The 24004-nt window shown below is 40.4% G+C and overlaps 2 protein-coding genes across 2 annotated transcripts in view; one reads left to right on the forward strand and one right to left on the reverse strand.

Moving 5' to 3' along the window:
- The window catches only part of LMLN (leishmanolysin like peptidase), a 16524-nt gene extending 12775 nt beyond the window's left edge, over positions 1-3749 (reverse strand). Inside the window, exons 1-5 of the mRNA XM_015819148.2 lie at positions 3597-3749; positions 2705-2802; positions 2453-2483; positions 1005-1087; positions 654-771 (exon numbers count right to left, since the gene is read on the reverse strand). Coding sequence (XP_015674634.1) covers positions 654-771; positions 1005-1087; positions 2453-2483; positions 2705-2802; positions 3597-3749 — 483 coding nt within the window. The remainder of the gene's footprint in view (positions 1-653; positions 772-1004; positions 1088-2452; positions 2484-2704; positions 2803-3596) is intronic.
- A 1636-nt stretch (positions 3750-5385) lies between these two features.
- The window catches only part of LOC107290272 (protein mono-ADP-ribosyltransferase PARP14), a 34616-nt gene continuing 15997 nt past the window's right edge, over positions 5386-24004 (forward strand). Inside the window, exons 1-10 of the mRNA XM_015819137.1 lie at positions 5386-5594; positions 6743-6882; positions 9649-9682; positions 9788-10027; positions 11205-11471; positions 13405-13641; positions 15698-17985; positions 18946-19182; positions 21201-21422; positions 22041-22137. Of these exons, the coding sequence (XP_015674623.1) occupies positions 5399-5594; positions 6743-6882; positions 9649-9682; positions 9788-10027; positions 11205-11471; positions 13405-13641; positions 15698-17985; positions 18946-19182; positions 21201-21422; positions 22041-22137 (3958 nt within the window). The 5' untranslated portion in view covers positions 5386-5398. The remainder of the gene's footprint in view (positions 5595-6742; positions 6883-9648; positions 9683-9787; positions 10028-11204; positions 11472-13404; positions 13642-15697; positions 17986-18945; positions 19183-21200; positions 21423-22040; positions 22138-24004) is intronic.

The following is a 24004-nucleotide window of genomic DNA, read 5'->3' on the forward strand; positions in this document are numbered from 1 at the left end:
TCCAGGCGGGAGGTGACAAGAGCATGGGTGACTGTGCGCAAGGCATCCCGGTCCAGAAAAGGCCGCAACTGGTGCACCAGGCGCACCCGGTAAAACGCCCCCCTGGCCACAGCCGCCAACTGGTCTTCCAGTGTCAGCCGTGGATCCAGGAGGACCCCCAAGTTGCGTACCCTCTCCGAGGGGGCCAAAGTTTCGCCCCTATAGTCAGCGATGGAGTCAGCTGACCATACCTGGGAGCCGGCAACCACAGCCACTCAGTCTTGGAAGGGTTGAGCCTGAGTCTGTTTCTCCCCATCCCCAAAGTTCATAAAGAAAGCTGAAAAAGGAGGAATGTAATATTCAAATACAGATTTATCGTATTTTCTCTAGGTTTCTGGTTTTTTTGTAAAAAAAAAAACCTTAAAAATTTTCAGGTGTCATAGCACAGCCGTCTTCCTTTTGTCTTGCGCAAAAGGTAACTGTAAGAGTAAATTGCCGTATTACAGACATTCAAAGTGTATCAGGCAAATCAAGTTGATATAGGTGCTTTAGCATTTTTTTAGCAAGTTTTGCCAATTAGAAGGAAATGTGGTGACTACTATATTTGCATATTTTGTTGGCATAAATATTCCTGTGTGATTTGATCTACAAATCATAAAATAAGTCTGAGTTACCTGCAGATGTTCTTCAGGGACTATAACTGGCCCACACTTGGTATGTTCTGCACAGGCTTCTCGACAGTATCTATGAGGATCATCCTTCTTCCTTAAATACTGGTTTGTTACACACTGTCTTCAATTAAATCATAATCACATATTTGTGAGTGAGATGAATGCACACAACAGTCACACACAAAACAATACCCTAATTGCAAAAGCTATTAAGTATTGTCAAAATGTTTTTGCTAATTAAAATTGAGCTGCTCTCTTCCAGAGATGAATAATAATATGCTGACATATGGAATGTACTTGTAAAAATAGATCTCACTGATTCTCCTTATTAAAATTGCTGAAAAATATACATACCTACTTAACAGGACAGTACCCATAGGTTTCCGAACTTGAAATGCCTTCTCTAAATAAGAAATAGCTTGTGGGAAAAGCTTGTTCTAAACAAAAGAAAAATAAAACAATAAAAAAAGGATTTGATACTTTAAAAAATTCCTTCTAAAGATTTAAGTCAAAACCGTAATGACTTTCTAATCATATTTTCACAGCCATAAACTCAATAGAAAAAGTTAGCTTTATTTAAAAAGTTACAGTAACCCCTTGCCAATCCCAAGAGTTCTGTTCTTGAAAACTGACATAGTTGGATAATTTGTGGTTGGTAAACTTAAGATCTTAGGAAAGGGAAACAATTCCACCTGATAAAAGACCTCAAAGATATTATGTCACACCTATAATAAAGTAAAATAGTAAAATCAGAAAACAAGAAGGAATTATAAAAAAAACAATAATCCAGAAAAGCATACTGTATGCTTTAGAATACTGGCACTTCTGAAAATATTATTACTTTACTGATGGGTTTTTTTTATGCTGAATCTACTACAAGTAGACAGTTGAGGCACAGATTCTGGTGTTGAAATAAAAGTTTTGAAGAATGAATAGCTGCCTATCTACTTTTGTTCATCAGCCAAACTAGTTGCATTCTTCAAATATGTAACTGAACCTGATGATATGGGAATTCACTTTAATCTGGCAGAAAAGATTTGAATATTTCATTGATCTCTGGTCAATTTTATGCTGTAAAAATTAGACCATTTCTTCAAGCTTTCAAACTAACCTGCTAGGTTCCATCTAACATCTGAGTTGAAATGAAATCAGCCATACAACTCTGATAAAAACCTTTGCATCCATTATGTATCATCTCAGACGGATGTTTATGACTTTGCAAATAGTCAAATTTTGGAGAGTTGTTCAGGAAAAACTGATGGACAGAAAAATCCCTACAGATACTGACACTTGCATATGATAAACTTACAGATGGTAAGAGGTTACTATAGTTATATCTATAGAAACAAACTTTTTTGTGGGGAAGGGAACTTCAGAAGAAATCCTAAAAGTTCTTTTTAAAGTTAGATTCAGCTCTGGGATAGAAACAAATTAATCCTAACATATAGTGAATTTTGCTAAATCTGGACTTAAATAAAATGGAATTTGCATAAGTGAGGTGTAAAGAAAGGAAATGAGAAAATAAGAGCCTGTATCTTATTGTTGACATGTTAATCATGATTAAGGAAATATTATATCTATGCTTCATTAGAATGATCTAATCCATGGATTGTTTTAAACCAAAAACAAAGAAACTACATTATGACTTAGCATTATGGGTGAATTATATCTGCCCTAATTTTCTAGAACATTTATAGATGTTAGGCAAATTAGAATGCAATCTTGAAAGTATACATCACATAGACCTTTAGCCTAGATTAATTAATTTCATATAAGAAAACAGAATGCAAGAAGTAAATTACCTTTATAAGCTGTTTTTTTTCAGGGAGCAATCTATGAATAGAGAGAGCAGTTAGTAGACATTTTTTTAATCTTCATAAAGCATTGTTACTACACAAATTACAAATTACTTCACTTCCTATAAAGTTAGGTGTGTCCCATTCCCTTTCCCTTTCCTACTGGTTACCATTTGTTTTAGTTACTTGTTCAGATAGGGAAACTGAAAGCTATTCCAGTTAACAATAATAATTTTGGAAGGTTGTTATTATACTTACTCTTCAACACTTCTGTCATATACAGTCTTAATTCTTAGTTGTTCATTAATGTTTCTTTTCATAACTCGATTTTCTTTAAGATAAACTTTGTAAATAACCTGTTTGGAGAATAGGTTCATTTAATAAAACTGTTTTTGTAACTAAACTTTTACAAATCTTAAAATCTATCATGTTTGAGGAATATAGAAAGGTAAACATATTTAATCTGATAGATTGTATGTAAAAGCTTTATTTTATTATTTGGTTGTGCATCCTGAATCTTCTATTATTTCTATTTTATATTATTCACCACAAGTATAGGCAACATTTCTGAAACAGATCTACGAACCAATTTCAAGTGATTTTCACATTTACAATTTTGAAGTTATTTGCCAAGTTTCTAAAAGGCAATCTTGTATTTTCAAAATATTTTTCTCTGAAACGCCTGCAAAATGTTCAGAACCATAATCTGGCAAATAAAAAGCATACTGGTGAATCGAATCCAACAATGAAAAGTACTAAAGATGTAAGGGGGCTAACTTTCAGGTAAACTGGCTTGGGATTATTCCTTCAACAAGCAATTTACCAAGGACTGCATTGATTTAGAATAAACAGTTAAAAACACTGTTTCTGCCTTTTCTTTCGCAACCCATGTATCACGAACCCGGAAACGCTGTTTTGAAATGTGGCTGTACTTCTATCAGTGACTTTTCCCCCCCACAATTTGACTCAATAATCTGCTATTCGGTCAACTAAGTCACAGATACGATGGAAGCAGCTCTGAACACTGCTACACTTAAACGAGCAAGCAAAAAACATATAAAAATGGAACGTATGACTTAAGCACCGCAGTTCAGCCCATCTTTTCCCTTCTTCGGACTATTTTGCCTCCCTCTACCCCTAGGATCCTCACCTCCCTGGCACTGGGGATGTGATGGTGACAGAAGGGAGAGGCGATGTTAAAGGCGGGGGCTTGAGCCAGCAAAAGCAGCTCAGCCAAAAGAAGGAAAGCCGAGAACGGGCTGGAAAAAGGGAAAACTTCCCGTGCCGCCGAGGCGGCCGCCATCTTGGCCTCCTTCTTCCCGAGTCCCGTATCACCAAGGTGTCGGAGCCGGAGCGAAAGCGTGCAGCTCCTAAACAGCCAATGGGAAATCACGGAATTACGGTAGAGTTAATGCTATTGGTCACACCTCGGCCCAGAGGGGCGGAGATAGAAGGAGCAGAGCCTCTAGGGTGCGCGAAGAAAGGCCAAGGTTAAGAGCTACGTTACGTGCACTTCTGCTGTCGATCAGATTGCTGGCGTTATCTGCGGACCTGTTCGATTGAACAGCGCTGAATGGGACAGGCAGAGATCCAGTAGCAAATGCACACAGGAGACGGTTGCTGTGCAGGGCAGTTATGTAGTTTCTCACTTACAATGGACTTTCCAGTACAAATTAGTGTAGTTAAATGAAGATTACCTGTACCTTGGAGCCAAATGATGTTGGCAGGGCTTTAAAAACTAAAACCAAGAGTTGAACTATACTCATAAGCCTATTGGGAATGAACAAATGGCCCACAACACTGATATTATATATCTGTAGCAGCTGTCATCCAGCAGCATGGAAGCCACTGCATTCTGCACCGATTCCAGCTTTTCAATGGTCCTCAAAGCAGTCCCATCTAAAGTGTATTACAGTAGTACATTCTGTTTTGATTGCCTTAATCATATAGTGTTACATTTTGTAATTTTGTAAGCTGCTCAGAGTCACCTATGTGTGAGTTGGGCATTGGCTGAAGAAGGGGTGGGTGTTGGAGAGTTCAACATATAAATTTAATAAATGGAGTGAAATATCAGAGCAGGTGAATGAAATACTGACTAATTTGAAAAACCAGAAGAACTGACGTAACGTTGGTCCGTGTTCAGATGCTCGTTCTAAATTTAATCACAGTACAGGTAGTCCTCAACTTACGACTGCAATTGAGCCCAAAATTTCTATTACTCAGACAGCTGTTAAGTGAATTTTGCCCTATTTTGCAACCTTTTTTGACATGGTTGTTAAGTGAATCGCTGCAGTTAAGTTAGTAACACGGTTGTTAAGTGAATCTAATTTTCCCATTGGCTCTGCTTGTCAGAAGGTCGCAAAAGGTGATCACATGGTCCCAGGACACTGCAGCCATCAAAAATCACTTTTTTCAGTGATGTCATTGAATGCAATGGTTATTGAATGAATTGTTGTAAGTCAAGGACTACCTTGTACTACAGCAGGGGTAGTCAACCTTGGCTCTTTTATGTCTCGTGGACTTCAATTCCCAGAATTCCTGAGCCAGCTTAGCTGGCTCAGGAATTCTGGGAGTTGAAGTCAACGAGTCATAAAAGAGCCAAGGTTGACTACCCCTGTACTACAGTATCTCTTTGACAGAGTTTAGATAGAACATATCTAAAGGCCCAGTCTTGAATGCTTAGAAGTCACCCCCAACCGAATTAAACAGGACTCAGTTCCCACGGCGTACCCCAAGAGTAGCCAACCAATGGCCCTCGCGTGCTCTGGAATACAAATCCCATCGGTCGCACTGGCTGGACTTGAAGGGATGGGTGTTCCAGAGTTCAACCTGCCTAGAGGGCGCTCGGTTGGAGAAAGCCGGCGCCTAAAGCCTCGCGAGGCGTGGCCAAGCGGAGAAGGGAAATCGAAAGTAGAACATGAGAGTCGGTCTCGATTTAGGAGCCGGAGGAAGATGGCCGAGGGCGAAGCTGTTTACCGCTTTCCGCTTGTGGTCGAGGGGAACTGGGATTGCAGCCTGAGCAAAACTCTGAAAAACAAGCTCCTCTGTTTCTTCCAAAGCCCGAAGAGATCGGGAGGAGGGGAATGCAAGATCCACGTGGATCCCGGCAGAGAAGAGCAGATAACTGTGTATTTCGCTCAGGAAGACGGTAGGTGTGGTAGGGTTGGGTTTCGCTTCTCACGGGGGGAGAAGAGATGCGATACAGGCCCTTTCGGAAGAATATTGGGAAGTTAGTCCAACAAACTCATACAGCCCCTAGCATAGTGGCTTGGACGAGAGACGCCCAAGGAATCCCTCCGCTCCCGACTAGAATGAGAAGCGGACAATAAGGTAGACGAAACCAAACCGGATTCTAAACGTAGCCAAGCACACTTCGTTTTTACCTTTACCTTAAGATTTGTTACATGCTTTCCCCCCCCCCCTTTAATCGGGGATATTGCAGTCGTCAGAAAAACATGCGTGTTTCATTTGGTCTAGGGGTTCAGGTATCGGCCAGAAAGCTGGAGACTGTGAGTTCAAATTCTGCTTTATCTAGGAAAGCCAGCTTGGGGGAGTTTGGGCCAGTCTCTCTCCGCCCAACTCACTTCACAGGGTTGCCGTTGTGAGGAAAATAGGAGGAGGAAGATGTGTTGGCAATGTTTGCCACCTTGAGTTATTGTAAAAATAATAAAGGTGGAAGGGAAATAAATAAGTGTAAAAATGTAGTTGATCAAATCATCCTGAAAATATAGTAACCTTTGAATGCTGAAGATGTTTATATAGTTCTTTTGGCCCTTTCTTTATTTCCTTGTATTTGTTTGCTACTAACACATTGAAACTGATTCCAGGAATTGTATTTTGTTAGTCTGCTAAAGTTTATATTTACTGTTATTCCAGCACATCTACAGTATAATCTCAAATAGGATTGCCCGTTTTAATGACTCAATATCTTGAAAACATATTATTACTAGAATATACTGTTCACTGTAATCCTGAAGTGTTACTGAATTTTCAATTTATTTGTGAGTTGATGTAGTTGTAAATATCTTCTGTTCCTTGTAATGTAGCTAGAAAATGTTTAAAAGACAAAAGGTTCTCTTATAATGTAGTCTTATATGTTTCCACAGATTGGAAATAGAAAGTAGCTGTATTCGGTCTCAGGGAATTTCCCAACTGATTGTACTGTAATTTCCCAACTAATTGTACTGTAATCTAAACCATCTTACTTTGTTTCTGGATTCCAACCTTTACCCAATAGTTTCTTTTTGATATAAGATTAACTAGGTCAAATTATAGCTATCCTTTTCTACATTTCAGTGAGACAGAGTGTTCTTAATATTAAGAGCCATGAACTCAGTCTGCCAGGAATGAAGACACTGAAGTTAACAGTTTCTCTGCCTTCAGCAGAAGGAGCACCTAATAAAAATGTGCCTCTGGAAGAACAAGATCCAAGCCAGGTACGTATGTGCACTATACTAGAATACTTCAATTACATAGATAAAACCTGTGCTTTCTATCCTCCATACACCTTTGTTTTGGAGACTATGGCTGTGCTAGTTCATATATAGGATTAAGGGTGGTTTGTGGAACTAACCATGGTAGCCTTAGGCACATAACAGAGAACCAGTTTGGTGTAGTGGTTTAGGTCCTGGCCTATAAACCAGGAAAGATTGAGTTCTACCCCCCACCCCCACACCTTAGGCATGAAAGCCAGCTGGGTGACTTTGAGCCAGTCCCTCTCTCTCAGTCCAATCCATTTCACAGGGTATTTGGAGGAAAAATGGGACGCAGGAGTATTAGGGATGCTAGCTGCTTTCAGGCAGACAGACAGACATATACATACACAAAGGGGGAAGATAAAAATTTAATAATTACACTAAACCTTATATTGGTTTGCATACAAAAATATTTGGGCCCACACCCCTTTCTGAATTAAAATCACACAAGCTGCATTATGTCTCAGTGTAGCAATATGATTGCCAAGCCTATATAAGTATGTACTTGAGCCATTTACTAACTTTAGTGCTAAGGATAAAGTTAGCTCGAGGAACAATATTGTCTGGAAATTGATAAACTATACATGGGGAACTCGGCCATCTATGTTGTGTACATCAGCTTTGGCCTTCAGCATTTCTGCAGCAGAGTATGCTATTCTAATATGGGGTGCATTGCATAGGTCAGTGGTGGCGAACCTATGGCATGCATGCCAGAGGTGGCACTCGGAGCCCTCTCTGTGGGCACGCGAGCTGTTGCCCCAGCCCTGCCTCCCCCCGCAACCCCCTCCTCACCAGTAGCCTGCCTGGAGGAAAGTCTCCCCCAGGCGTGGCCCACGCGGAGCAGTGCAGCCAAGCACATGGCAGCCGGGCAGCAGGGGCAAGACTCCGCCCTCGTGCCCCATCACGTGCAGATGATGCTATGGGGTTCGGGTGGAGGGCATGGCCGCCATGGCACTGCAAAGCAGCCTGGGCAATCTGTGGTGAGTGGCCCTGCCAGGGGGCAGAGCAGGGATGGGCCGGGGGGCAGGGCGGTTTTTGGACACTCGGTCTCTAAAAGGTTCGCCATCACTAGCATAGGTGAAACAAATTGATATCAATGAAGCAGTATGTTTAGTGACAGAATGTCAAGAAAATATATCCTCTCGTTGGCGTTGCCCCACCTAAGATCAGGAGACACCGAGACAACTAAGCAAAAGAGTGGTCCTCAACATCCTCTGAATGGACATATGCCCCAAACCTGCCAACTGAGATCTAGGAAAAGCTTTATGGCAAGAACAAACATCCTTGAGGGTATGCTAGAACAAAATTGAATCAAAAGATGGAGGAAGGAAACCATCGAGCAAGGAACAACATTAAAGGAGGATATCGCTGAAGGATCCAACCTTCCTTATACAACCTGGATGACCATGAATAAATTGAGGATTGGAGCTCTTAAGCATCAAACCAATATGCTCAGGTGGAGGCTCTTAGCGGACCACAACATGCTGTGGAGAGATGCAAAGCCTAGCCCAGGGGTAGGCAACCTTGGCTCTTTTATGACTCGTGGACTTCAACTCCCAGAATTTCTGAGCCAGCATGGCTGGCTCAGGAATTCTGGAAGTTGAAGTCCACAAGTCATAACAGAGCCAAGGTTGCCTACCCTTGGCTTAGCCCATCTGCTGGTTTGTTGGCTTTTACCAGAAACATGTATTGATAACGACTTACTTCTGGCCAAGGACAAAGCCAAAAAGCTGCTTCATTCGGACAGTCTAAAGATTGATTTAGACAAGGAAGAAGAAGTTCTAAGTTAGGATTTTATTGCCAGGGGTGTCCACAACGATAGTCTCTGTGACATGGAGCACAATATATTTTTAATTTTGCATTGAGTACAAATGAGGCCATTTCAACAAAATGGCGGCATGCAAAGCCTTATTGTTTTCAAATGCGTGCCGTGCATGTAACACCTATTAAAAAGAGCCTTTGGAGAGTTTGAGTGAGAATGCCCAATGAGTAGGTTTTGTAAAGGAGGGACCTATATATCCAATAGAAATTGTCCCTCCTTCAGGAAAGTGTTCTAGGATAGTAGTAGTAGTAGTAGTAGTAGTAGTAGTAGTAGTAGTAGTAGTAGTAGTAGTAGTAGTAGTAGTAACAATAACAACAACAACAACAACAACAATAATAATAAAGTTGGAAGGGACCTTGGAGGTCATCTAGTCCAACCCCCTGCTCAGGCAGGAAACCCTATACCATTTCAGACAAATGGCTGTCCAGTCTCTTCTTAAAAACTTGCAGTGTTGGAGCATTCACCGTTTCTAGAGGCAGGTTGTTCCACTGGTTAATTGTTCTAACTGTCAGGAAGTTTCTCCTTAGTTCTAGGTTGCTTCTCTCCTTGATTAGTTTCCATCCGTTGCTTCTTGTCCTGTCTTCAGGCGCCGTGGAAAATAGTTTGTTTCTGAAGTAGAGATCTTACAGGTTTAAAAGTGAATTGTATATGTTTCTATTTTTGGAACCCTAATAATAATTTTGCTTACTTTTTTTTTTCATTGTGTGGTTATTCAGTTGTTACCTGCTGAATTTCATCTCTTTGGGGGAGGGGGTTAATTAGCAATAGTTTTTCTCGTAATATGGATTGACAGGTTAATTTTTTCAAACGAATTTTCAACTGTAGATTATGAAACTGGTCTTAGTTAAAATCAATTGAAAAAGCAAGCAGTGTCATCTTTCTAATGGTTGTTGTCTTACTTTTAGATCCCTGTTGTAGCTAAAGAATCCCATCAACTTGGTAAGTGATATTATTGAATTGTTTCACTTGCTGAAGAAATGCTGGTTTGGTTAGTGTATCTTTCTAATTCAAACAATGCTTTTGTTTACATTTTATATACTGTAGGTGAACAGTCTTTTGTAAACTATAGTTCACAAGATGTTTCAGATTATGCAGAAAAGGAGGCAGGAAGAATGGCCATCCAGGAGGGCTTCAGTGTGGTGGTAACAACAGATGCAGGCAGTGAAATTCAGACCGACATCTTGGAGCTATACTTTGAGAATAAGAGACATTCTGGCGGTGGGCCCATTAAGTCCTGCCTTAAAGATGGACAACAATTCATCATCATCTTTGAAAATGAAGCAGGTAATTCTATACCAGCTTTTATCTGAGAGATGCTGTATTTTGAAAGGATGGGATATTTCTACTTTTCTTGTTCTGGCTATAAAGATCATGTCACAAGTTGGACAGTATTTGGGGAAGTGCATTTTCTGGTCTTGAACAAAGCGTGGGTCCTTTAAAAAAAATAGAAAAACAGTCAAAATCTCAATTCCCCTATTACACACAAATTCATAAGAGAATGTTGAGTTCTCACAAGATTTCGTCATCTTCCAAGGTGGGGGCCATTTACATTTTAGCATTCTGCAAACATTGCTGTCTACAGCAGGGGTTTCTAAATTTTTGTCCTCACCCTTCTCTTTAGTGTACTGCAGTCTTAATGTACACACTTCCCCTAAAAATCTAATCACCAAATGAACAATGAAGACAATACAATGAAATTTGAGGAAAGGTGTGTATACATATGTACTATATGTATATGTGTGTACTGCACGCACGCACGCACACACACACATCATCAACATCATCATCATCATCATTTTAGCTGTTGTCTATCCACTGCAGAATGAGTGCATGTCTTCTGCATGTTTCCCACCTGAACTTGCTTTTGCCAATATATTTATACGTTGTATGCAGTCTCTAGTCCAGTGGTGGCGAACCTATGGCACAGGTGCCAGAGGCAGCACTCAGAGCCCTCTCTGTGGGCACGCGCACCATCACCCCAGTCCTAGGCCTTCAGCTGGGTTTTATAAAACCTTTTCGCTTGAGGCCTCCGCCGCTGTGTGCAAAAAAAAAGGTTCAGTCAGTCAATTTCAACTTCTCGCGGGGAAAAAAAAGATCTTGCAAAGTTGGAATTGATTGATTGAACTTTTTAGTTCCACCCAGTCTGCCGTTACCACCGCAGCCACGCCCACCCAATGGGCCACACCCACCCGGCACCCGACGATGCATAAGTGGGTTTTGGGTTGCAGTTTGGGCACTCGGTCTCTAAAAGGTTCGCCATCACTGCTCTAGCCTCTGGTTACCCACATCTTACTGGACATTGGAACTGAGATCTAATTAGGCTATAATCTTGAGTGAGGCAACATTGGATAAAGGGGAAGAAATGTCATGTTTTGGGGAGTGGAAGACTTTGGTTAGATGTTTTTCTATAGTTTGTGGAATGTTAAAGTTTTTTTTTAAAAGTATGTTTCTCTTCAACTAGATGCTCAAGAGGTTTTGCAAAGAGATCGTCACCAAATAAGTAAAATTGTACTTCACGTCAAAAAATACCAGCAGGAATTGAAGCCAGATCCATCTGAGACATCATCTTCTCTAGTCATTCTTGAGAATGTGCCAGAGACTATGATTGAGTGCATGCTCATTCTGTTGGTAGAGACTGTGAGTGGCCTCTCAGAAGAAGACAAGGATTTTGATGTGGAAATGATGCCTGAGTGCAGTGCAGCTATCCTCACTTTTATCAAGCCTATTGGTAAGAAAGCATCAGGAATAAGCAGTTAATAAACATGCTTTTTATGCCTTGGTTACAGCCATATAGCACTTTCAAATTCTTTAGAGCTTTTCATTGAGCAAGATGTGACAGAAAGAAGGAGGTTTTTTTGGCTTAATGAAGACACCGACAGATGTAAACATTAAAATCATCAATTATCACATAGCTAAGAGTTTTAAGATAACACAGAAGGAAACTAGGCATTCACATTGGCCTGTACAGATGGCATCATTTTTTAAGGTTGTATTCCTTAGAATTGGTGGAGTGAAAAAACAAGCAGGCAGTGGTTGATTTCCATGCAGTCTTTTGAGAGTTTCCTCTGCATTATTAAGTGATGGCACACTTTGGTTTTCTACGATACTTCTCTAATAAAACATCTGGAATAAGCATTCTTGCTTTATTCACAAATGTAAAAAGTTGGAAGCCTCTGGCCAAAGATTGATTGTTAATATTGTTACAGCCATCAGACATTGTGGAAACATCACAAAATAGTTTACTTATTTACTTACTTATTGAGGAAGATTGGAGGGTCCATTGGAAGGTATATGTATTTTATCTAAATCGTTGTGCTCACTGTATATGATTATGGAAGTGGCTATGTTTACTCTGTAGTTCAGGTTGTTGGTGGTTACAAAGGGCTTTCTCAAAATCCAGACCGTCTCAGAGGAAAACAGAAAAATCCAGAAAATTAGTGACTGGATTTTTGCTGCCACCATCTGGTAGCCTTTGTAGCATGGTGAGATTTTATCATGTATGGAATTCCAAAGTTCAATAGTTGGCATTTCCAGTTAAATTTAGGAGAGAAACTGTGAAGGGCTGTAACCTAGGGGTGCCCAACCCCCAGTCCGTGGACCGGCGGCAGGCCGCGGCATGCTAGAAACCAGTCCACGCAAACAAGCAAAGCCTCATCCGCAGGATGCAGGCAGTACATGAAACCACGCCCCCTCTGGTCCACAGAAAAACCTCTCTCCACGGAACCAGTCCTTAGTGCTCAAAAGATTGGAGACCTCTGCTGTAATCAATAAGTGCAGGAAATAATGAGACAAATGGATTATTGGTTTGATCTGAGCCAAAGCGGTTTGTTAGGTGTCACTAATTTAGGGAAACACTTGTACATGTATGTAAGCAAACGTCAGTTGATTATTCGTGCATGTGAATCAAAGTGAAAAGAATCAGTCTGCATTTACACAATATAATGTATTAAATGCGCATTGAATGCTTAACAACAAAATATAATAAAAACAATGGATTAAGCCATAGTCCTTAAAAAGGAAATGATTACAAAATACCGCCATTAGTTTATGAGTCATTCAGTTCTGTTCTCTTACAGGAAAAGTGAATGAAGAGAGATCTTCAATGGGGAATCTAAAGATACAGTGTAGAATTACATTTTCATATTAGAAGACCAGAGTAGGTCTGCCCCAGGCTAGAGGTCAGTTAGGACCATTAAGACTCTTTTTGCAGTTTTTAAAGTTTCATAGTTTCACAGCATCAAAACTCAACCAAAAAGTAGAGGATCTCTGCCTTTTGGGGGAAAATAAGTGCAGAGGAGTTGAAAATTCCTTCTTCCTGTGTTGAAAAATGTGTGTTATACATTATGTACTTAAAATAATTTTAATAAGGTTTAGTGTAGTGGTCAAGGGCCTAGAATCCAGGAAGGTGTAATTTCTAATTATGGTCATGTGATTTCAGGGAGACTGCAACTGATCAAGATTGTGGGGGTATGCGAGGCAGTTGTAACTTTCAATTGTCATTAAGCAGCAGTCCTAAGTTGAAGACTTTCTGTAGACTGTATTGAACATACTTGCCTGACTAGAACAGCAACTTTACCATGAAGAAATAGAATGAATGGAGATTAAGTAATCAGTGACATTATCTAACTTTTTTTTGACTTATGTTTCAATTTTGTTTGCAGAAACAGACAAATTTATCAAAGCATTCAACCAGTACCACAGAGTTCAGCAACAAAAGATTTCAGCTCGATCTTTGGAAATGCCTAAAAGCATCTTGGTTGAAAATATTCCCCCTGTTATTCCTAAAGACTATATTGTTATCTATTTTGAAAGCAAGAAGCATGGTGGCGGTCTGGTGCTGGAAAACAGATACATTCCTGAAGACAATTCTGCCATAATTACATTTCAGGATAGCAAAGGTAATGTGTGGGGTTAAACATTCGCTAAATATAGTTTCGTTTGGTCAATGCAAATACTAGATGAATGCAAAAAACAAATAGGATCCAGTTATTCTTGGGCCTGGTGTATGTTTTAATGTAGGGTGATGAAACGAAGTATTGTTTACGTTTATGGAATATATCACCTCCAGTTTTGGAAACAGTTGGTCTCTCAAGACATTCGCTGGGTAACAACTGGGAGGAAGACATAATGTTATCTTTTGTTGATGGATCCTTGTGGAAGTAGAAAAATAGACTAGGTAGGCCTTTTGTTGAATCCAGCACAGGTGGATTTTGTTTTTGGTTGTTCTTAATCAGTGATGTGGGCCAGAAATTTTTCCAAGGTCAATACTTTCCACTTCAGGGAGGTTTGGCAGCTGCAAAGTTTTATAGAGGTTGCTTTACAAGCAGTTGTTGTGAAAATGGAAAAGCAGGGAGATCCTGGCTGTCTTTGACTAGTTCTAGTGGTTGGATAAGAGGAGAAGGAAGCAGCAGCAAGAGAAGCAGCAAGGAAATAAGAGAGACATGCAGTGAAACAAATGTCCTAATTGGAATCATACTCTTGTGTGGGAAAATTTCCCTTTTTTTTTTTTTTGACAAACCCAGATCTTTATTCATAATCGTTTTGTGTAATAGACTACAACAGGGGTCTCCAACCCCTGGTCCATGGACCAGTACTGGGCAGCGGCATGCCAGCAACCGGTCCACACAAAAAAGCAAAGCCCCATCCATGAGATGCAGGCAGCACACAAAACCATGCCCCCTCTAGTCCACGGGAAAAACTCTCTCCAAAGAACTGGTCCCTGGTGCCCAAAAGGTTGGGGACCTGTGGATTACAATAAATAGAAGCCAGCTGATCCATTCCTGATCTGTACCCTCCAACTCTCTAGCTGAGTTTTGAACAACAGCTTGTCGTTGACTTAAGGACCACAATTGAGCCCCAAATTTCTGTTGTGAAGCAAGACAGTTGCTAAGTGAGTTTGGCCCCATTTTACAACTTTTCTTGCCACAGTTGTTAAGTGAATCACTATAGTTGTTAGTAACGTGGGTGTTAAGTGACTCTGGCTTCACCACTGACTGCTTGTCAGAAGGTCACAAAAGGTGGTCACATGACCCCAGGAGACTGCAAGCGTCATAAATATGAGCCAGTTGCCAGGCGTCTGAATTTTGATTACTGACCATGGAGATATTGCAATGGTCGTAAGTGTGGAAAATGGTCATAAGTCACTTTTTCCAGTGCTGTTGCAACTTCTAACCGTTACTAAACGAATGATTGTAAGTTGAGGACTACCTATATATGAGTAACTCCCTCCCCCCCCATGTAAAAAGTTCCATCTGAGGCAGGTAGCTAATTTACTGCCATCTATTCTTCTGTGGAAAAGTGTCTCCATGAATTGGAATCTGAATGGGGCAGAACAAAAGCTCCAAATAAATGGCTGCAGTTTTCCATTTTAATTAGGCTTATCAGGTCCAAGTGATTTAGCAGTGTCTGGGGTACACCTGACAATGGAGTAACAACGAATAAATAATGTTTATTTTACTAACTACAGCAAGGTCAGTACTTCAGAAACAAGGTAGTTAAATAAGATAGCAGGGAGCTTAGATCTAAGTGGCAATCATTAACTTGTAAACGGACAAGCCAAACAAGCAAGCAGACTGGAAGATATAAAAACAGAGAATGTGTGGATGAGATTTTCCAATTGGGCAAAGAAACATGGGAAGGAAATCAAACACCTCTGATGCTTCTGCTTCCCTTGTCAACTTTAACTTCCCATTTCCAGTTTTCCCAGGGCTTTGGGGCAGTTGCCATCTAGCCAGTTACCTGTGATACTTCTAATTCTTTCTGCCCTACCAGTGTCTTCTTTCTGAAGGAGGATAGAGATTTTAGAACTGTAGAAAGCTTACTGTTAACAATTGCTCAGTGCCCTACAATGACTCTAAATGTATTTTAATTAAAATTTAATTAAAAGTTGCAGGATAGATTCTGTGAAGCTTTTTTTTTCTAACTGTGTTTTCCTCTCCTTGTTATTTTTTAAAGTTGTAGCTACCATTTTGGAGCGAAAGCATTGTCTTATGAATGTCCCCGTTTCTGTTTATCCGTACTATAAATCTTTGGGAGCTGCTGTATATGGGAAAGAAAGACTACAAATTAAGATGCCAGATCCCTTCCCAGTGTCTGTTGACCCCTACCACTGGAGGTTTATACAGCAGAATTATTGTTTACTTCACGAAATAACACGCGAAATGGCAGGCCATTACTGTGAGATCAGATGGCCTTCTGAACTCTCTGCAAACCCCGAAATTATGGTACATCCTTCACATGACTTGTCAAAGAAAAAACGATCCTTGGTTAAGACCTGGAAAGAAGATGCTTTAACTGTTCTTACACAGATCCTGTCACGGCAGAAAGTGGTCAAGCGTGAAATGAATTCTGATTTGTGGGAAGCCATAAGAAACAGTCTAGTAAAAGATGACATTTTGATCATAACAGATGTCTCAAAGAGAGAAGTGGTTTTGGTGGGGGCAGCAGGCAGTGTAAATGATGCAGAGGAGGAAATGAAGGTGCTGATAGAAAATGCTTGTAGAAAGATGGAAAGAGAGAGATTGACAATAGAGGAAGCAATATCAATTACTGCTTGCAAATACGCCATTTTATGCAATTGTGAACTACAAGAGAATATTTGCTCAGCATATCCAGAGCTAAAGATAACTTACGATGCTTCCAAAGAACATATAACTCTGCGTGGCCTACCTGCTGAAGTTTTTAAAATAAAAAGTGACATCCTTGAAAGAATATCCAGTATGGTTCAGAAGCCCATTGATATTCATTCTAATATTCTTCTTTTTCTACAACATGTTGATAATGAATCTCTGTCTCGGCTCTTATTCTGGAACCAAAAGATAAATGCCTACTATGAACTCAGTGAAAAGTCTGTACTACTGTCTGGAGGAATTCTTCAGGACCTTCACAGAGCTGAAGAGGAACTAAAGAAAGATCTGACTTTCCAAAGTATTGAACTGGAGGACTGCACAGTTACAAAAAAGAATGAATGGCTGGAATTAACAGAACAGTTGTACAAGGCATATAATTGTTCAAGTGAAACCATCATAATTCAAGAACAGGAAGGTGAAATAGTCATTGCAGGTTATTTCAAAGAAGTGGCCACTGCCCATCAGAAGCTCTCTGATTTTGTTGACAACCATACATATATTCAGAGAAATATCAAAAGTAAGTTTGCTGCTGTTGTAATGTATGTACAACAAGAAAAGAGCCCAAAATGGATTAATTTAAATAGGCAAGGTGTAAAAATACATTTTGGTACACTGAGAAGTCGCAAAGTGATTTCCCTTGAAGGACCCAGAGTTGCAGTTTTGAAGGGAGTTGAGCTTTTTCATAACATCCTGTCTTCTCTCCATTCTACTAGCATAATCATTGATAAACCAGGGGCCAAGTCATTCTTCAAAGAACGAGAAGAATTGTACATTAATGGTGCAAGACAAAGGTTTAACTGTTTGATCAGGATTCAGGAAAGCAAAGAAGAGGTTGAAGAAACTGGAGAAGATGGGAATGGCTATGGAGAGAAGCAGCAGTTGTGCTATGAAGTGAAACTAGGAAATGATATTGTGGTAATTCTTCAGAAAGCTGACTTGACCCAGTGTTCGGCAGATGTTATAGTCAACGCATCAAATGAAGAATTGATGCACATTGGTGGTCTAGCAAGTAGGCTGCTGGAAGCAGCTGGTCCAGAGCTACAAAAGGAGTGTAAGGACCAAGTGAGGCAATATGGACCTTTGAAGACTGGTTGTGCAACAATCACAAATGCTGGGAAGCTGCCATGTAAACAGGTGATTCATGCTGTTGGACCAAGGTGGTGTAGTGCTGAAAAAGAAAAATGTATAAAGCTGTTAAAAAAATCTGTGAGGGAAAGTTTAAAGCTAGCAGCCCGTTGTCAGCATCGCTCCATAGCCATCCCTGCCATAAGTTCTGGGATTTTTGGGTTTCCATTAAAAGAGTCTACCCACTCCATTGTGACCGCCATCAAAGAAAGCTTAGAAGATTTTTCTGAGAACAGCTGCCTAAAACAGATTTACCTCATGGATATCAGAGATGATACTATTCGAGCTTTCTCTGAAACCCTGAATGAAGTGTTTGGCCCCTCACTTTCTACAACCTACCCATTTCCCAAAACTAAGCATTCTACTACAACCTACCCATTTCCCAAAACTAAGCATTCTACTGCAAAAATCCAAGCAGACCCTGAAACGGTGATGACAGCTGAAGGCTTAAAAATACTGCTTAAGAAGAAAGGAATTGAAGAGGCAACCGTAAGTAGACGATGATTATTTTAATATAAAATTGAGAAGATATGTGTGGTTAATGTGGCAAGGTTTAATCAAAGTATAGATGGGGTTTTTAAAATGCAACAAGCCAGGATTAATAGTTAGCTTGCAGTTAAGCAGACAATAATGTTCCAGAAATATGAGAAAGCATGAAGGAAGATGGAGAAGAACTCTAACAAACTGCTGTGCAAACACTTGTTGTGTATTCAGAATGATATGGTAGTGCAGATGAAGGAAACAGTTAAAATCTCAGCAAGTTCTTCTCCGTGCCCATGAGGTTTCTTTCTTTGTATCCTCTTTGAGGGCTAATGCTGCACAGCTCAACTTGTCATTCTCTTTACTTGTTCTTTTAATTCCAACAATCTCCACCTATGTACTAAAAAGATCTTTGGATGTAAGCTGCTAGAAAAATGGAATGCAGGATTGTATATTTGAATCTGTGGTTGGAGAGCAAAATGGGAAGGGCTGAATATTATGCAGCAAACATAGGTAGGTAGGTAGATGGTTGGGTACGTTGGAGCTAGGAACTCATGTCATTGGAAGATATTCTCCCTGTTGATTGATAAGTTCAGAGATGCCTGTTGACTATTGCCGTGGTGGCGCAGTGGTTAGAGTGCAGTACTGCAGGTTACTTCTGCAGACTGCCGGGTGCCAGCAGTTCAGCAGTTCAATCCTGACCGGCTCAAGGTTGACTCAGCCTTCCATCCTTCCGAGGTGGATAAAATGAGGACCCAGACTGTTGGAGGGCAAGATGCTGACTCTAAACCATTTAGAGAGGGTTGTAAAGCACCGTGAAGCGGTGTATAAGTCTAAGTGCTATTGCTATTATGATTAGATATTTTTAATTATACATAATATTTGCATGTGCCGGTGTTTTGTCAGGTTGGTACAGGTTTGAGTCCTTTCAGCTTTTAATCACCTATTCCAATGTGTCATTTTTTTTAGACTGGTGTGATTGTCAATAGTGTTGCCAGAGACTTGCAGCTGGACAAAGGACCACTTTCCAGGGCTCTTCTGGCCAAAGCAGGAGCAGAACTCCAAGTGGAATTAACCCAAGAAGGTCAAGGGAAAGACATCAAGGAAGGCTGTGTGCTCAAAACCAGTGGTTATGCTCTGAGCTGCTGTCACGTTCTTCACGCTGTTTTACCTGCTTGGAATCGAAAGAAGAAACTAGAAAACAAGGCAAAGATCTTTTTGATACCTTGGACATGTAACTTGGTGCACTTATCACTGATCTTCACTAGAAATTTTGATAGCCTTTGATGCATTTTTGCACAACTGTTCAGTGGTGCTGCTGCAATGAGATTGTATTTGTGTACAGGTAGTCCTCGACTTACAACAGTTCTTTTAGTTGACCATTCAAAGTTACAACGGCACTGAAAAAAGTGACTTATGATTGTTTTTTACACTTACGATACTTATGATCCCCTTGGTCACGTGATCAAAATTCAGAAGCCTGCGATATGACTCATATTTATGACGGTTGCAGTGTCCTGTGGTCATGTGATCACTTTCTGACAAGCAAAGTCAATAGGGAAGCCAGATTCACTTAACAACTGTGTTACTAACTTAACAACTGCAATGATTCACTTAACAGCTAAGGCAAGAAAGGTTGTAAAATGGGGCAAAACTCACGTAACAATTTTTTCACTTAGCAACATAAATTTTAGGCTCAATTGTGGTCGTAAGTTGAGAACTACCTGTATATGTACACACACACATAATCACTATACTGTATGTGTACTGTGTATACATGCATGTACATGTGTGTGTATGTGTGTGTACAGACACACAAACATACATAGATGCATGCAGATTTTATATATCACCCTGGGTCAAACAATTCTGGACAATACAGGTAGACTTTGCTTAACAACCATAGTTGGGATTGGCAACTCTCTCTGTTCAACATGCAAGACATCACATGACTGTGATGGACATATCTTGCTTCCACTATGGTCGTTAAACCATGGTCAATAACTGAGGCATCATGTGATTGCAATTTTCGATTTTACTGCTGGATTCTCCATTGATTCTGCTTTTTTGAAAGCCATCTGTGAATTACCTTAGTGGCAGTCATGTCACCATGGGATGCTGTGACAGTAATAAACAGCTGTGGGGGGTGCAGTTATTAGAATGCAGTATTGCAGGCTAATTCACTGCCCACTGCCAGGAGTTCGATTTTGACCAGCTCAAGGTTGACTCAGCTTTCCATCCTTTCAAAGTCGGTCAAATGAGGACCCAGATTGTTGGGGGCAATATGCTGACTCTGTAAACTGCTTAGAGCAGGGGTCCCCAAACCCTGGGCTGCGGCCTGTTTGGAACTGGGCTGCGCAAGTGGCGGGCAAGCACGCATGCGCAGGTCCATTTGCACAAGCGGCAGGCACTTGTGTGAAGCTCCATTTGCATGACCTGTGGGCACTCATGCTCGCAGCTTCAAATGAAACTGCACGTGAGCAACATGCCCCCGCTGCTTGCATGCACCATCCACTCCCCCCCGCCACCGGTTCACAAAGCTGGGAAGGCTGGAGACCCCTGACTTAAAGAGGGCTGTAAATCATTATGAAGCGGTATATAGTCCAAGTACTATTGCTAAGTGCTATAAATGCTCATCAGTTGTGAAGCACCTGAATCTCAGTCATCTGACTGTGGAGACACTGCAACAGTTGTAAGCATGAGGAATGGTGATAAGGTTACTTTTTCCACACTACCATATTTTCAAACAGTCTCTAAACAGGACATCCGGTGAGCAAGGACTACCTGTATACAATAGTGAATGAGCTTTGTAAGCGAGTAGGCTTTTAAGCATAGGCTGAATGAGCTTTGTTCATAGTTTTTTATATACTATCTTTCACTACTCATTCATAATTTAATATGAATGAATAGCTGCCTTTTTAACCTAAGTGACGCAAAGAAGGAAAGAAATGTCAAGTGACTTAAGAAAATTGTAGAGAACTTTTCCTGGATCTAGCCGTGGCTTTGGCTGTCTGTATTGTCTGTTTGTGATAGTTCAGCATGATAGCACAATGTGTTGGCAAGTTCACTGATGGATGCATCCTTTTTCCTGATTAATCCAGCTATATCTGTGTTCCAGTTTTTTTATTCATACAGTTAGTTTAATTAATGCCAAGGCATATTTAATTGTAGACTAATCATTTAAAAATATTGTAAGATAAATTGTTTTGTGTGTGATTCCCCAGAACTTAGGGGGCATAATTGAGGAATGTCTGAAAGTCACCGAACAACTCTCTCTGAGCTCCATCACCTTCCCAGCTATTGGAACTGGAAATCTCGGATATCCCAAACAATATGTGGCTAAACTGTTTTTTGATGAAGTTTTCAAATTCAGTCAAACTGAAAATCCAAAGTCCCTTAAAGAAGTTCATTTTGTGCTTCATGCCAGTGATACCACCACCGTCCAGGTATTTTTTATTTCACTGCAGTTTCTTTGAAATGTTTTGCACCCTAAACCTGGCTCTGGAAGATCCTAATTCTGCTGAGAACAATCTCTGTGTTTTTCAGCTTGTCTCATGCCTGTCTCAAAAAACTTAAAAGGGTTTTTACTGTTGCTTAACTGTCTTGTACATTTAGCATCATGACCACACAGTAGAGGTTGGCCTTGGAGAATCTGCTTTAATAAAGTCCTGTTTTGGATAGAAAACAATTCCTCTTCAAGTTTCATCTCTTTTCTGCAACCTGTCCTATATTGCTTATTTTTTTCTTCTTAATAGAACTGTGCTGTTTCTTGTAACCCTCTGGTCACAATTCTACGAAAAAGATCTAATTGTACTAGAGCTGTACAAAGCATTCAAAGACAGTAAGTGGCTTTGCAGGAATGCAAACAGTGCATCTTATTTCAGGTGTTAAAATAATTACATCTTCATGGTTTGTCTAGCTGCTTCAAAAGCTGCTCCTGGCTTTTTGCAAGTGTATACATGTACAGCCACCCATTTCATTTCTGCCCAAGTGTTGTGAAGCTCTATCTCTAATTTACACTTGGTTTGTAGTCTGTTAATTGTGTTCTCCTCTTTTCTCAATAGGCATTCATGGAAGAATTAAAAAGTAGATTGAGTGTAAGCCAAACAAGCGCCTCAGTGCCCAAAGCTTCATCTGAGAATTTTCAGCAGGGAAGTCAAGGTAAAACTTAATTGTGGATATTTGGTGCTCTCAGAGCTTGGTGTTTTTTTTTTTTTTTAAGCAGACATTTCATTACCAAACTAGGTAACATCATCAGTGCATGTGTAATTAAGAAATAGAAATCTTTTGTGAAGAATGAAAAAGAATTAAGTATAGCGTACCAGAACATTTTAAAGCCTTACCTGGAGTAAAACAAAAATGACTAATAAGGTCTGAGGAAAGAAAGAATATTTTATTGTCTTCTGTTCTGTGCAAGAAGAGTTAGCTTTGCCTTGACAGAGAGGTTCATGCTATAGGTGTGATTCCCTTTATGGCAGAAAAGAGATATCCAGTTTTACATCCTTACATCATCTTGAAACATTCTCCTGCCTGTCATTTGCCAAAGTTAGGCCTACCTACATGGTAGACTCAACTTATGACCAGTTGCTTAATGACCATTTGAAGTTACTGTGACTCCAAAAAAACTACTTACAGCCTGGATTTGAGCCCCACTATAGTCATATGACCACATACTGGGTGCTTGGCCACAGGCCCACATTTACGGCCATTTGCAGCACATGACTGCCATTTGTGACGATTTTCACATTTAAGTTTCATTTACTTCCACTTTCTTAGCAAAATCGCTCCATGGCAAATAATGAGTTTACTTAACAACCATGGCTGCTTAATGACTGCTGCAAAAAATTGGGGCAGTCACGTGATGGCCCACTTTTGGACCATCACAGCTTATGACCGATGTTGTGAGCTCAATTATGGTTGTAAGTCGAGGACTATCTGTATTCCAGTGTCACTGGGCACTCTGGAGAATATGAGGGATCAGACATTTTCATGCCACAGAAGCATGTGCAGTACAAGGAGAGGTTTTGGTACAGGGGCTGCAGAGGAGCAGAAACCTCTTCCATTTTCCAGGCTGCTAGACAGGCCTGCAAAGCAGAGCAGAACCCAGTTGCTTCTCTTTGCTCTTAAAGATGATGTGTGTGTGTATGGGTGTTTGCAGTAGGCCGGGAGCAGATGGGATGAGTCATCAAATCAAAACAGCTCTTTGGAGGTTTGTGCATCTGCCTCCTCATATCTTCAGAGACCTCTCAGATTCTTGCCCTTCTAATGACCTGCTTGTTTCACTTCTGAGATAGTGGCCTATTTTGGACACGAGCTAGTCGATGTAGCCTGGAGTTTAAAAAGAGAAGGCAGGTGTTTCCAATAGTTGTGGCTTCAGCAACAGTAGCTAAAGAGGACAAAAGGGAGGCAAGGTCACATAAGCCACATAAACCCCAGGTCTATTCTTGCTGGTTTATATTATGCCAAACCCCATGGCCATGATTTAAGGCCTTGAGGCACATGTGGGTTGAACACCTGGGGTTTCATCTCAGAGATTATCCAAATATTATTCATATACAGAAGAAAATTATTAAATGTCTAACCATAGTGAAATTAAGTTAATTTTCTTTAATTTCAAGAGCAAATGGAGGGCAGGTTAATTATTGTTCTGACCCTACTGTTAGTTTTTAGGATAGAGTGAATGTTATATACGCCTGCCCTAAATTAAGTGATGTCTAAATTGGACAAGCATTAATTAAAATTTTACTTAAATCTGGGATTTTGTCATCTAGAGAGAGACATTTATTGGGAAGTATAGGCAGTGGTGGGATTCAAATATGTGAACAACCGGTTCTCTGTGTGGATGCCGCTTCCGGAAGTCCATTCTGGGCCTGGGCAACAAAACATTAGCTACCGGTTCTGCCAAACTGGTGCGAACTGGCTGAATCCCACCACTGAGTATAGGATAAAATTATGCAGCCATAGACTTTGGGAGGCAAGAATGCAGAATAAATTGATTTGTCTGTCTCAACCTCTCTTTTTACTTTCT

This window comes from Protobothrops mucrosquamatus, unplaced genomic scaffold, assembly GCF_001527695.2.
Source record: "Protobothrops mucrosquamatus isolate PMUCROS unplaced genomic scaffold, P.Mucros_1.0 scaffold863, whole genome shotgun sequence".
Taxonomy (NCBI): domain Eukaryota; kingdom Metazoa; phylum Chordata; class Lepidosauria; order Squamata; family Viperidae; genus Protobothrops; species Protobothrops mucrosquamatus.